The sequence below is a fragment of the Hyperoodon ampullatus genome (assembly GCF_949752795.1).
Source record: "Hyperoodon ampullatus genome assembly, chromosome: X".
Lineage (NCBI taxonomy): Eukaryota > Metazoa > Chordata > Mammalia > Artiodactyla > Ziphiidae > Hyperoodon > Hyperoodon ampullatus.
In genome coordinates this window covers 5,944,496-5,957,856 of record NC_136913.1, presented here as the reverse complement: position 1 = coordinate 5,957,856, position 13,361 = coordinate 5,944,496, and the positions used below count along the sequence as shown (strand labels likewise).

The following is a 13,361-nucleotide window of genomic DNA, read 5'->3' as shown; positions in this document are numbered from 1 at the left end:
GGGTTTGTTTTTTAGGTCCTTTTCTTCTCTTGTGTTTCCTACGTAGAGGAGTTTCTTTAGCATTTGTTGTAGAGCTGGTTTGGTGGTGCTGAATTCTCTTAGCTTTTGCTTGTCTGTAGAGTTCTTGATTTCTCTGTTGAATCTGAATGAGATCCTTGCCTGGTAGAGTAATCTTGGTTGTAGTTTCTTCCCTTTCATCACTTTAAATATATCATGTCAGTCTCTTCTGGATTGTAGAGTTTCTGCTGAGAAATCAGCTGTTAACCTTATGGGAGTTCCCTTGTATGTTATTTGTTGTTTTTCCCTTGTTGCTTTTAATAATTTTTCTTTGTCTTTAATTTTTGTCAATTTGATTACTATGTGTCTCGGCATGTTTCTCCTTGGGTTTATCCTGCCTAGGACTCTCTGCACTTCCTGGACTTGGGTGGCTATTTCATTTCCCATGTTAAGGAAGTTTTTGACTATAATCTCTTCAAGTATTTTCTCAGGTCCTTTCTCTCTCTCTTCTCCTTCTGGGACCCCTATGATGTGAATGTTGGTGCATTTAATGTTGTCCCAGAGGTCTCTTAGGCTGTCTTCATTTCTTTCCATTCTTTTTTCTTTATTCTGTTCCATGGCAGTGAATTCCACCATCCTGTCTTCCAGGTCACTTATCCGTTCTTCTGCCTCAGTTATTCTGCTATTGACTCCTTCTAGTGTGTTTTTCATTTCAGTTATTATATTGTTCATCTCTGTTTGTTTGTTCTTTAATTCTTCTAGGTCTTTGTGAAACATTTCTTGCATCTTCTCGATCTTTGCCTCCATTCTTTTTCCGAGGTCCTGGATCATCTTCACTGTCATTATTCTGAATTCTTTTTATGGAAGGTTGCCTATCTCCACTTCATTTAGTCGTTTTTCTGGGGTTTTGTCTTGTTCCTTCATCTGGTACATAGCCCTCTGCCTTTTCATCTTGTCTATCTTTCTGTGAATGTGGTTTTTGTTCCACAGGCTGCAGGATTGTCGTTCTTCTTGCTTCTGCTCTCTGTCCTCTGGTGGATGAGGCTATCTAAGAGGCTTGTGCAAGTTTCCTGATGGGAGGGACTAGTGGTGGGTAGAGCTGGCTGTTGCTCTGCTGGACAGAGCTCAGTAAAACTTTAACCTGCTTGACTGCTGATGGGTGGGGCTGGGTTCCCACCCTGTTGGTTGTTTGGCCTGAGGGGACTCAACACTGGAGCCTACCTGGGCTCTTTGGTGGGGCTAATGGGGGTCTCTAGGAGGGCTCACGCCAAGGAGTACTTCCCAGAACTTCTGCTGCCAGTGTCCTTGTCCTCACGGTGAGACACAGCCGCCCCTTGCCTCTGCAACAGACACTCCAACACTAGCAGGTAGGTCTGGTTCAGTCTCCTATGGGGTCACTGCTCCTTCCCCTGGGTCCCGATGTGCACACTACTTTGTGTGTGACCTCCAAGAGTGTATTTGTTTCCCCCAGACCTTTCAAAGTCCTGCAATCAAATCCCAGTAGCCTTCAAAGTCTGATTCTCTGGGAATTCTTCCTCCCATTTCCTGACCCCCAGGTTGGGAAGCCTGACATGTAGGTTAGAACTTCACTCCGGTGGTGGACCTCTGTGGTATAATTATTCTCCAGTTTGTGAGTCACCCACCCAGCGGTTACGGGATTTGATTTTATCGTGATGGCGCCCCTCCTACTGTTTCACTGCAGCTTCTCCTTTGTCTTTGGACGTGGGGTATCTTTTTTGGTGAGTTCCAGTGTCTTCCCCTTGATGATTATTCAGCAGTTAGTTGTGATTCTGGTGCTCTTGCAAGAGGGAGGGAGCACTTGTCCTTTTATACTCCACCATCTTGAACCAATCTCTATTACTGTACATTTAAAAAACATAAATTTAATATACAGTTATCATCTGAGCAAGTGATACTGTAAATGTATCTTTCTAGATTAAGTAAAAAAAAAATTGATAGCTACATTCCAAATGATGATCAATGTGATTAGCTTGCTCAACCTTTTTTTTTTTTTTTTTTTTTAAGTTTCTCTGAAATGTGAAGACTTTCTTCATTGGGCTTGAAGCAGTAGCCTAGCAGGAAATGATTTCAAACTGTTGATCAGCCTAAAACTTGAAAGCCTAAACCACTTGCTAAATACTAACTTTGATTACTGTTTTTGTGTGTTTGTTTTTGTAGTTGGACGCAGGACGTGATCATGGCCCTTAGAGTTGCAGTTGTTTGCTTGTAGTATTGGTTCCCTTTTGCTCCCTTCACACATGGAAGAGAGTTTTGCGACTACCTTTTTTTGGCGGTACTTTTTTATTATTATTACTTGGAGAAATAGAAAGTGTTTTCTCCTTGTTCAAAGTGTGAGAGAAATGGCTGTCATTTTTTTCCTCTTTGGCTTTTGTTGAAATCATTTTACCTGGCCAGTAGCACCATAACGAAATAGAGCTTTGGAAAATTTATCCTGCAAAGATTTACTCAGATGTTTACATCTAGGCTGTTCTTGTCAGATAGTTTTCACAGAGGATTACTAAAAGAAAATGTTGGCTGTCATTAGTAGCATTTTGAGATGTGTCTTTAGGTTCTACTGGTTAGTGGTGACTGGAAATGAGGCAAGCATGCAATTAAAATAGAACTTTAAATGAATCGCCTATACCAATGCTAGACTTGACAGATGGAGATTCTGGATTAACAAGAAGACAAGTTCATTATGTATTGCTGTTGTTAGCATTTCAGAAATAGGCCCACTTTTGTAAATGATATCTAGTTTTTATAAGGCATTTATTCCACAAGTTGTCAGGAATACGGTTATTTGGAATCGTGGACATCACAAAGGACTGACTTTTTTAATGCACTCATGCATGTCTCTAGTTGTGAAAATGTAACTGTATACATGTAATATCTTGTTTTCATAATTTACATTTTCAGCAATGACAGAAAGCAAGAATCACATAATTATTCTGAGACATTTTTAGCCACATTTCACTGAACAGTTTTTATATGGAATAAATGCTTGTTGGATGTTTCCCGAGTGAAATGACAGATACTTAACTTGTAAGTAGCTGAGCCTCTGTGCGTGAAAAATCCCCAGGTCTTGTGGTGCGGTCCTGCTCTGTTGTAGGCCACTTCTTCAAATGAAAAAACTGCAGGGTATTTTAGAGTGCCATTTATTCATTTCAAGTAGTCTTGAGAAGGAGTTAGGTCTAAGCATGTTTATTAAATGACCAGTAAAGTTTTTTGGCTAGGAGCCAGTGTCTTGCAACAAATAAGGATAGCTCTGTGGGTAAGGCATTGGATGTACCTTTAGGAAACAAAACTCACTCTTTAGGGAGCTCATGAAATATGTAAGGTAGACAAGTTTTAAGCTATTTCATAGCTATTAGAAAAATGGTATTCTTTTAGAATTGTTATATTGGTGAAAAATTGTACATTTGTTTTAGAACATGCTTGGAAGAGCTGAACACTAATACACTTGGGACAAGCTTATATAAGTCTTGGAAAAGCATCATTGACGAGCTCAAGTTTTTTTAATTAAAATAGCTAAAAATGAATTGTTCATATGCAACATTAAAGGATATAAAATCTAGAATATTCTCACAAGCAGTAGACTGATTCTTAAATGATACTTACATGAACCAAGAAAGAGCCATTACAGACTCTGTTTTCATCAAATTCTACAGCAGTTCTTTTTTTCCCCCCAGCTTTATTGAGATATAAGTGACATATATAACATTGTGTAAGTTTAAAGTGTACAGTGTGATGATTTGATACACATATATATTGGGAAATGTTTACCACAATAAGGCAGTTCTTTTTAAAGTTTAGTGTACACACCAAGATTTTCAGGAGAACTTGCTAAAAGAGACTCTTGGCTCCCAACCCCAGAGACCTGACTCTGTACACCTAGTGCCTTTCCCATGAACTCCAAGGTGATGCTCATATTCTTGGTCATTTATCACACTTTGAGGGCAGTGCTGTGACACACTGACAGCTGATACAATCAGTAGTTTGTTGTTTTCATATATGCATTTTTGATTGAAAAAAGTAGCAATGGATATTTGCAAAGTCAATTTCACCATAGAGTCTTCCAGTTCATCTTTAAACTGTATCTTTATTTTAAAACAGGGAGGTTACTAGAAAGTCAAGTGAAACTATAGTACAGGTGTATGTTCTGAATTCTACATTATATATGTCTGAAATTTAACTGAGAATTTTGATATCAACTGGAAAATTTATCAATAATGAAAGTCAGATACGTAGAATTATCATGAGCTTATGGGAAGCAGGGTATGCCAATATTTAGATAACTGTCATTTAACTCTACGAGATGATTAATTTGTACTAATTAAAATTTGCATTAAAATATAATTTTGAGAATCACATATCCATTCATATGAATGTAAGATTTTAATTTCAATCATGAGGCCTGGCTGTTATCTCTTATTTATTACAATATATTATATAGATACTATATATAGTACTATATTTTAAGTGTTATAATTATACATTATATATAGTAGTATGTATACAAAACCTACATTTACATGTATATATACTTTGTTCATTCAATAATATATTGTTTATTATTACAATTGTTACTGAACAGTGGATCCTGGCTGTTATCTTTGATTTATTAAATCATATGTGTAAATTATATATATGTATTCAAACTTTATTCTGAAGCTCTTATGGCAGAGTCTCATATTCAGGTTTATTCCATACACTTTAATAGAGTAATTAAACTGGCTAAATGTGAATGCTGCTGGATTCACTGAGATAAACACATAAGTTAACAATAATGGGTGTGATATATATAAACATATATATATACATATACATATATTTAATGTAATACTTCAGTCACTTAGAGAAGAATACTCAAAATATAGCCCTATATTGCCAATTTAAAAGCAAGTTATTGTTAAGGTTGATGAGAAAAAAATTCATCTATAACAACCTTTAGAAAATATTTTTTACTGAATAAAAATAAATATCCAAACTGCTGTGCCTGACAGTGAATATAACTGCTTCTCCTACGTGTCGCCTCCAGACTGTGCAGCTTTCCTTTTTCGACTGTGTGGAAACGTATGTCTTTCTGTTCCTGGTCGGTCATGATGCCCTTGCTCGGGTTCCTATGATACACACAGTTAAGATGAGCTGCTGATTAATCGGATTTCCTAAAGTCACTAGGAAAACTAGGCCCTGAAAAGTCAGGAGTGTGCACAGGTGGGTTCTTTCCTTGTGGGCTTTGTTTCTTTCCCGTGTTTACTGACTGGTTTTCACTGTTCATCTCTCCTAGTGCCTGGAGCCCTGCAAGGTGTCCTGGGACCTGCGGAAGCAGCAGTGCCAGAGCTTCTGTGAGGTAAGAGGCCCGGGGCGTACACAGCCACGGACACTCAGGACACAGTTACAGGCTGACCACGTGCCAGTGGGTCCTTGGCATGGGAGGGCATCATGTTCTTCTGTGGCTGGGGAAGTTCACTTTCCTTCAGGTGTGTGTGTGTAAATTCACATTAAAAAAATTCTCGAGACTTCTTAAAACCTAGCCACCCACCGCTTCCATTATTAATCAGACAGTAAAACTTTTTTTTATCACCATTGAAGAGGGTACAAGCTGTTGCCATCCTCCCACCTCACATCACGGCTCTTCTGTGGGTGCTTCTCGGCATGATGATTCTCATGCCTTTTGGAGGAAGCCAGCATTTTACTAGTGGTGGGGCTTCTCAGAGATTTTCACCTGACTGTTCACCCTCTGGGCTGCCCATACTCTGGGCTGAGGCTTGCCCACGTTTTCCCGTATGGAGGGCACCTTACTTTCCTCGTGCTCTCAGGTAGATGATAGAGCGTTGCTGTCCCAGACAACCACTGTCTAAAATCATCAGTTGTGCTGACGAGGGGGAGGGCTGCTTTGCTGCACTGTGTCTTCCAGGGCAAACCAGGGACCCAGGGACCTGCTGTGAAGCAGCCAGGCTGACGGCACGGTGGCTGCTCAGAGTAAGAGCAGTCGGAAAGCCCACAAGGGCCATGAGCACAAGAGTTGGAAGAGTCCACTCTGGGGACCAAAGAAACACGGTGGAGGGTGGTGGCGAGGGAACGCCAGAAGACATGCCCGTGTGGCATCAGAGGGAAATGACGCTGCAGGGCTTCTTTGAGTGGAATTGGGGGCTGATAGGGCGCTTCCGAGCTTCTCCAAACAGACACGGTGGTCCCGCCCCCGTGCGGGAGCTGCCAGGGTGGTCCTGTTGCCTGCGTCTCACCTTGGAGGGCACACAGATTCTGTTCTGCAAACATACCTGTGGACCTGGGACCTGGGGTCATAACAGTGCCATCAGTTTTTTTGTTTGTTTGTTTTTAATTAATTTATTTATTTATTTTTGGCTGCGTTGGGTCTTCATTGCTGCGCGCAGGCTTTCTCTAGTTGCGGCGAGCGGGGGCTACTGTTCGTTGTGGTGCACAGGCTTCTCACTGTGGTGGCTTCTCTTGTGTTGGAGCACGGGCTCTAGGCACGCGGGCTTCAGTAGTTGTGGCACGTGGGCTCAGTAGTTGTGGCTCGTGGGCTCAGTAGTTGTGGCGCACGGGCTTAGTTGCTCTGCAGCATGTGGGATCCTCCCGGACCGGGGCTCGAACCTGTGTCCCCTGCACTGGCAGGCGGATTCTTAACGACTGAGCCACCAAGGAAGCCGCAGCTCCATCAATTTTAAGGTGCGTGAAATACATCCTCAGTCCTGATACCGTCTGACCTTCCCAATAAGCATGGAGATAAGCAGGGCACCCTGTAAGTCCACAGAGCTGTGTGTGGAAGCGTGGAGGCCTGGGAAGCTGGAAATTATCAAGTCACGTGGCTCACCCACTGCAGGTGGCAAGACCGGCTCTCAGCTGCATCTCTGACCACTCTCCCCACGTCCATGTGCTGCTGTGGCCGGAGTCCCCTTGGACGGTTACAGGGGCTCACTGTGTTACAGGGTTATTTTAGAAAAGTGTTTAGTGTTGTTTTGGAAAACCAGGATGGAAGTGTTTCTCAACTGCTAACGTAATCAATACGTGATCTTCCTAATCTCAGTTTTATTTTGCTCCAAAAGTTTCTACTCAGCATTTTGTGACTGGCTGGAATATGGGTGATTTGCAAACTCTTACCTAATGACATCTGTTGCCAGAAGTACCTGGGGGCTGAGGGTTTTACCATAAGTGAAGTCTTGGGAAGCATTTTGTAGTAGTGAACTTTAAAATGCTTCCAGTAATACATAGGACTGGCAGATATTTGAAGTTACATAGCCAATTGCTCTGCTGCTGACACACACAGCTAAGCTGATGATTCAGTGTCAAATCAAATAGAAGAGCTCTCCTATGTCTTTTTGTATCTTGTCCTTTTCTGGACGTTGGAGATGACGCAGCTCCCTCAAGGGAGCGGACATATTACACTTCAGGTTTTCCAAAGTATCTTCAGGCTTCTTTAGGGATCCAATCCAAAGTTTCCCAGGAAACGTGCTTAACTGCCATTCACATGACTGTTTCTTTATATTACTTACCTCTTCCTGCATAAAAAATTACCCCCAAACTTAGTGGCTGAACACAACACACAGTTTCTTTGGGCCAGGAGTTTGGGCACAGCTTAACTGCATTCTCTGCCCAGGGTCTGTCAAGTCTGTAATCAAGGTGTTGGCTGGGCTGCCTTCTCATCTGAGGGCTCGAATGTAGGAGAATCTGCTTCTAAGCTCATTGCAGTTGTCGGCAGAATTCATTTCCTTGCAGTTGTAGGACTGCGGTCCTGTTTCCTTGATGACTCTTGGCTGGAGTGTGCTCTTAGCTCCTGGAAGTTGCCTGTGGTCCCTCCCCATGTGGCCCCCCTCATTGGCAGGTCACAAAACAGCTATGTACTTCTTTAAGGCCAGAATCCTGATTTCCAGTCTGCTGAGACGGAATTTTGTATAACACAACATAATCTCAGGAGTGGCAGTGCTTCACCTTGGCCATATTCTATTGGTTAGAAGCAGACACACACGCACACGCACACACACACACACACACGGAGGTGATTACACCAGCGCAGGTCATGACTCAGTGGGGCTCATTCTAGGCTGTGCAGGGATTCAGGTCCCTTGAGACACAGAACAGAGAAGATTGATCAGAAACGGAAACAAACAAGCAATAAACAAAACTGATGAATCTGTGCAAAGACAAGGGAGTAAGGCCATCCCTGTGTCTCCTACATTCTGTAAAGTGCACTCCTACTTTATTTTGTATTCTATCCGGTACACAAACTGTACATATACATGCTGCTGTAGAATCTAGAGGAACAAGATGTGCCCTGCTGTTCGCTTGGTGAACACTTTATCCCTTAATATCACTGACTCTGTGTTGATAGTTTTCCCTCTGATCCCTGAGAAGGGAGATGTAATTGAAACCTTTCTCCCTGAAATTCCAGATGTGATAGTGGGCTTCTGTAATTGCCGTTCTCTCTGAAATAACCGCGAGGACTTCTGAACCACATCGGTTTATTAAAATGGGGCTCGTGTGTACAAATTGTGATCTGCTGTGGCAGAAAGGTTAATTGAAACTTGAAAGGTGGGAAAAACAGAGGCCAGTTAATGTGAGGGACTTTGTGGAGAGACCTCAGCCCACTGGTCCAATGACTCAAAGCCTTAACGTTCAATTTTAGTTGCTTTGATTGTTCTTATCTCTCTGTGTTTTTTTGCTTCTGTTTTATTTTGCAATAAGTGTCTGACTATTATGCTTAAACAGACTGAATCCTGAAAGGACTCGTCCCTGTTTCAGTATTTTTAAGGCTAGTCATTCATTGAGACAGACCCGTCCATCCCCTTGGTTATCACATTATGTATTAAGAATGCATACAAGTTCCATATTGTCAGGAACCTAAGCTTTCCTTTTGTAAGAGTTCAGACCCAGAAGGACTCCAGGTTTTGTTCTTCTCCAACAGAAACAACTAGACTGTTAGATATATTTGGCCCAATGTGTATATTTGCAAGATGGTCTGAGCTTTATCTTCTAAGGCATGAGCTTGCAAACCACACCCCACAGAGCAAAACTGGTCTGCCTTTTGTTTTTGTAAGTAAAGTTTTATCGGAACTTGGCCAAACCAGTTTTTTATATATATATATATATATCATGTATGGCTGCTTTTGTGTTACAACAGCAGAGTTGGGTAGTTGTGATATATCGTATGGTCCACAAAGTGGGAACTTTCCAGGAAGTCTGGCCTTTTACAGAAAGCGCATTCCAACTCCTGCTCTAAGAAGAACCACAGTCCTAATGATATCCCACAACCTACCTGACCATTCCGACTGTCATGATTTCTTAGTCTGTATTACCGGCACCAACTTCTAAACATAAAGTATTTATTTTCTTGGTAATTTCAGTCATAAAGTTGTGCTACGTGGCAAAGATTTTCGGGGGCATGTTAATAATAACATACCTAGAATTCATTCATGGCCTCCTCATGTATTGATCTCTTTAACTTCTCATATGATTATCTATACAGTTCTACTTTTGCTACTTTTTCAGGCTGATGGCAGAGTTAACAATGTTATTTTTTTTAAATGACATAGTTAATTATATTAGAACAGGAATCTTTCTTTTTTTCTTTTTTAATTTTTCACATTTATTAACTCATCATAGGGGTTCACTGCAGAATATGTTTTCTGCTTTTGGATAACGTATGAACTCTGACAAAAGTCACCATCAGCGTTCATTGGGAATGTCTCCATTGTGAATCTTTGGGGGCAAATTAAGATAAACATCTTCATCTTGTCTCAAGAACCCTTTGGGATCCTGATGTAGCTTACAGGAAAAAGAGGCAGTTCTGGTACACAGAGTATTAGGACACTCTGTTCACCTTTCAATGTTTGGGATAGATGACAGCCCAAGGCTATGGATGTCTCTCAAGCCTAGATCTGACTCATAAGGGATGATTTCTCTGACTCATAGGGGATGAATTCTCCGGTGTCCTTTTATGAAACGTGTTATTTTCCACGATAGAGCCATAGATAGATTGTGTTTCATTGCTTTAGTTTATTAACTAACCATTAGCCCCTTCCTCTTACTTTTATAAAATCTTAAGAAACATGATAAACTATGATAATTTTTCATACGAGTCATAAAATGCACATTTTCCCATGTTTAAATGTACTTTTCTTACAACTGATGTGATCTTGAATTATAAATTAACATGTCCTTTTTCCTTGTTAACGGTATATAAAATAGTCACGTGTGTTACAGCTGTTGTTGTCTTAGTTTCGTTCTTTTTTTAAAAAATTATTTATTTATTTATTTATTTTGGGCTGTGTTGGGTCTTTGTTGCTGCGCGCGGGCTTTCTCTAGTCGTGGCGAGCGGGGGCTACTCTTTGTTGTGGTGCGTGGGCTTCTCATTGCAGTGGCTTCTCTTGTTGTGGATCACGAGCTCTAGGTGCACGGGCTTCAGTAATTGTGGCTCACAGGCTCTAGAGCGCACGCTCAGTAGTTGTGGTGCATGGGCTTAGTTGCTCCACGGCATGTGGAATCTTCCCGGACCAGGGCTCGAACCTGTGTCCCCTGCATTGGCAGGCCGATTCTTAACCACTGTGCCATCAGAGAAGGCCCCTATTGTCTTAGTTTTGATGACACCTGATACACCGTCATTTATGAATGGGCTTCTTGCTGACGAAACACCTCCCATCTTTAATTCTGATGTTTTTGACTTCATAATATCCCCACCCTAGTAGGATGTCAGCTGAGATGTCAACCTTGGCTGTATGAAATGTGCACTAAGGGTCATGGAAAGCTGAGACCTCACCTGCGTCAGGGGTCAGTCAGTGAGGGAAGCATCTATTGTTGTTATTGAACTTGTCATTCGATCAGCCTGGATTCTCATCGATCCAGCCCTGGTCAGGATGAAATTAGGAATAAAAAAGAGGTTTTCACTCTGCCACAGATAGCATTAGTGATTCATTTCTTTGTGCTTTTGGATTTTCAAAATATTTTCCCATATTACTCCATTTGATTTCATAGCAATTCTTAGAAGTTAGGTCTGGATTTTACTAGGCGAACTTTATGGGCAGTGAAACCAGCACACAAGGAGAAAATGTTTTATTGGCCCCACATGACATGGTTCAGAGGCAGAGGAATAAGATCTAAAATCGAGGGGCGGTGCCTTCTAGTTACGTTTCTTTCCCACTGTCCTCCATCCCAGACACTTCTGTCTACCTCTGCTCCATGAATGAGCCTGTCTCTTATGTAAAATTGTTGGTCCAACCATTGGTGTGTGAACGGGCTTACTCTCAAATGAGAAGAAAGCTTTGATGATGCAGAATCATAGTTAGTTAAAGGTACTTCAAGGAATTGAAGGAAGAACAAGCCTCCTTACTACTGCAGGGTCTCTTTGGCCGTGGGATGTTCCAACGTGACTGGGAAGACACCTCGAAACTAAGGTGTCAGATGTATCACACTCCTCCGCTTGCTGTCAAAACTTGTCCTCCATCCGCTGCTCCACAACCCAGTGTTATGTCTTCAAATCTAGGGTATTAAGTAAATGCATCGCTTCAGGAACTCAGGCAGAGCCATCACCTGTCTGGGAATGTCTCTACAAGAGGTAAAGGTACTGAAAGAAGCTGATCAGAGCTAAACGGGAAAAGGATGTAATCTGCCCCAGATGTTTGCATGCCCGGGGAAGGAGCGGCATGTAGAATTTAATACAAGTTAGCAATCTTTTGCTTTCATGTACCAGAACAACAGCTGACCTGATTAGAATATCCTTGTGAAGGGACGAGTGGAGATGGAGCTTGGTGCTGTTTTTTGAACGTAGTCATGTCTTTTCTTTCTTGGGGGTTGGGGATATTCCAGAGCGTAATAAAATAAAGCTGGCTTTGGGTGCCACACCATGGGAGTCATGATACAGTCACCTCTAGTCATTTGAAAAGTCAATTACTGAATCGTTCTGAGTCCATTAAATTAAGGTCCAGTGTACAAGATGGACTCAATTTTTATTAAAAAGGTTTGCTACGTTGGAATATTTTCCCTAAGAAAGTTATATTATTATATGGCTCCTGAGTCCTCCCTTTAGGGGAGTCGTTCATATTTGGTGGGGGCACCAGGATGGCTCTTGAGGTGTAGGACTGGTGGGTAAGAAGCACAGGTTCTTCTTACTTGTACAGTGTGAGTGCTTGAGCAGAAGAGAGATGTTGGTGGGTTAGTCCAGGGTGGCAGTGGTGGAGGTGGTCAGCACATATTCTGAAGGTAGAGCTGACAGGATCTGATGACAGGTTGCATGGGATGAATCGGGGGAAATGAAGCGTTGATGGTAATGGCGGGGTCTTTGTCATGAACAGCTGGGTGAGGGAGCTGGCATGACCTTGAGCAGATACTGACATGTGGGGTGTGTGAGAGGTACAGGTTTTGTGGGGGAGGCGGGGAGAAAGGATGGCCAGAGGCTTGGTGTTGAGCATGCTGTGTCTGAGATGTACATCGGACCTTCACTCGAGACGTGTCATGGGCACGTAGATACGTGGGTCTGGCGTTGAGGGATCAGGCTGGACATACAAACGTCATGGTTGATAGATGGTATTTAAAGTCATGAAGCTGGATGAAGTGGTAAGAGGCCAAGAGCATCATGGGACATGTCCTGAATCACACCAGTGTAAGAAGGATGGGAGCCAAGGAAGAGCCAGCAGGTGGGCTAAGGGGGGCCGTTAAGATGGGAGAAGGTCCATGCGAGGGTGGAGCTCTAAAGGACACACGGCAACAGCTTTTCAAGAAGGAAGAGGTGATCGGTTGCATCTGCAAGACTGTGGAGGTCTGGAGATTGGTCACTGGATACCGTGATGCACAGGTCACGGTCGACCTTAACAAGAGCAGAGTTAGCGGGTGGCTGCAGAGAAAGCCTGACGGATGTGTTCCAGAGGAGCGGTAGGGCGAGAGAGAGAGAGGAGGGGGTATGAGAGCATTTCAGAGAGCGCGGATTGCTGTGGAAGGTTGTGCGTGAAGGGGTGAGCAGGGCGACCCCACATTACATCACGTTTGGGGTGAAGCGATCATCCCATAGTCTAAGCGGATGGGAACTGTCCTGAAGAGAGAGGGTGTTTGATGCTGGAGGAGAAGGGAGAACTGCAGAAGCACGTGACCTGAAGCGGCAGCGGCGTCCACTGCACCACGTGAGGAAGGTTTGACGTGGGAGTAAAGGACCGTGCGTGCCTCCTTGTCACAGGACGAGGTAGCGAATGAGAGCACATGGGCCAGCTTCCAGTGCATAGGCGGGTGTGAAAGGGGATTCGTGGAAGTGTCCTTCTCAACGCTTCACTTTTCTCCATGAAATGGGATGTTGAGCTGACAGCGATGGAGCCTGCGGTGACCAGCATGTAGCGCATTTCCCAAAAGTGCCAGCTTTTATC

General features: G+C 42.8%; 1 protein-coding gene across 1 annotated transcript in view; it reads left to right on the top strand.

Annotated features, from left to right (window-relative positions):
- Window positions 1-13,361, top strand: part of ANOS1 (anosmin 1) — a gene marked incomplete at both ends in the record, with an annotated part of 191,849 nt that overhangs the window by 108,722 nt on the left and 69,766 nt on the right. Inside the window, one exon of the mRNA XM_079727038.1 lies at window positions 5,285-5,347. Coding sequence (XP_079583164.1) covers window positions 5,285-5,347 — 63 coding nt within the window. The remainder of the gene's footprint in view (window positions 1-5,284; window positions 5,348-13,361) is intronic.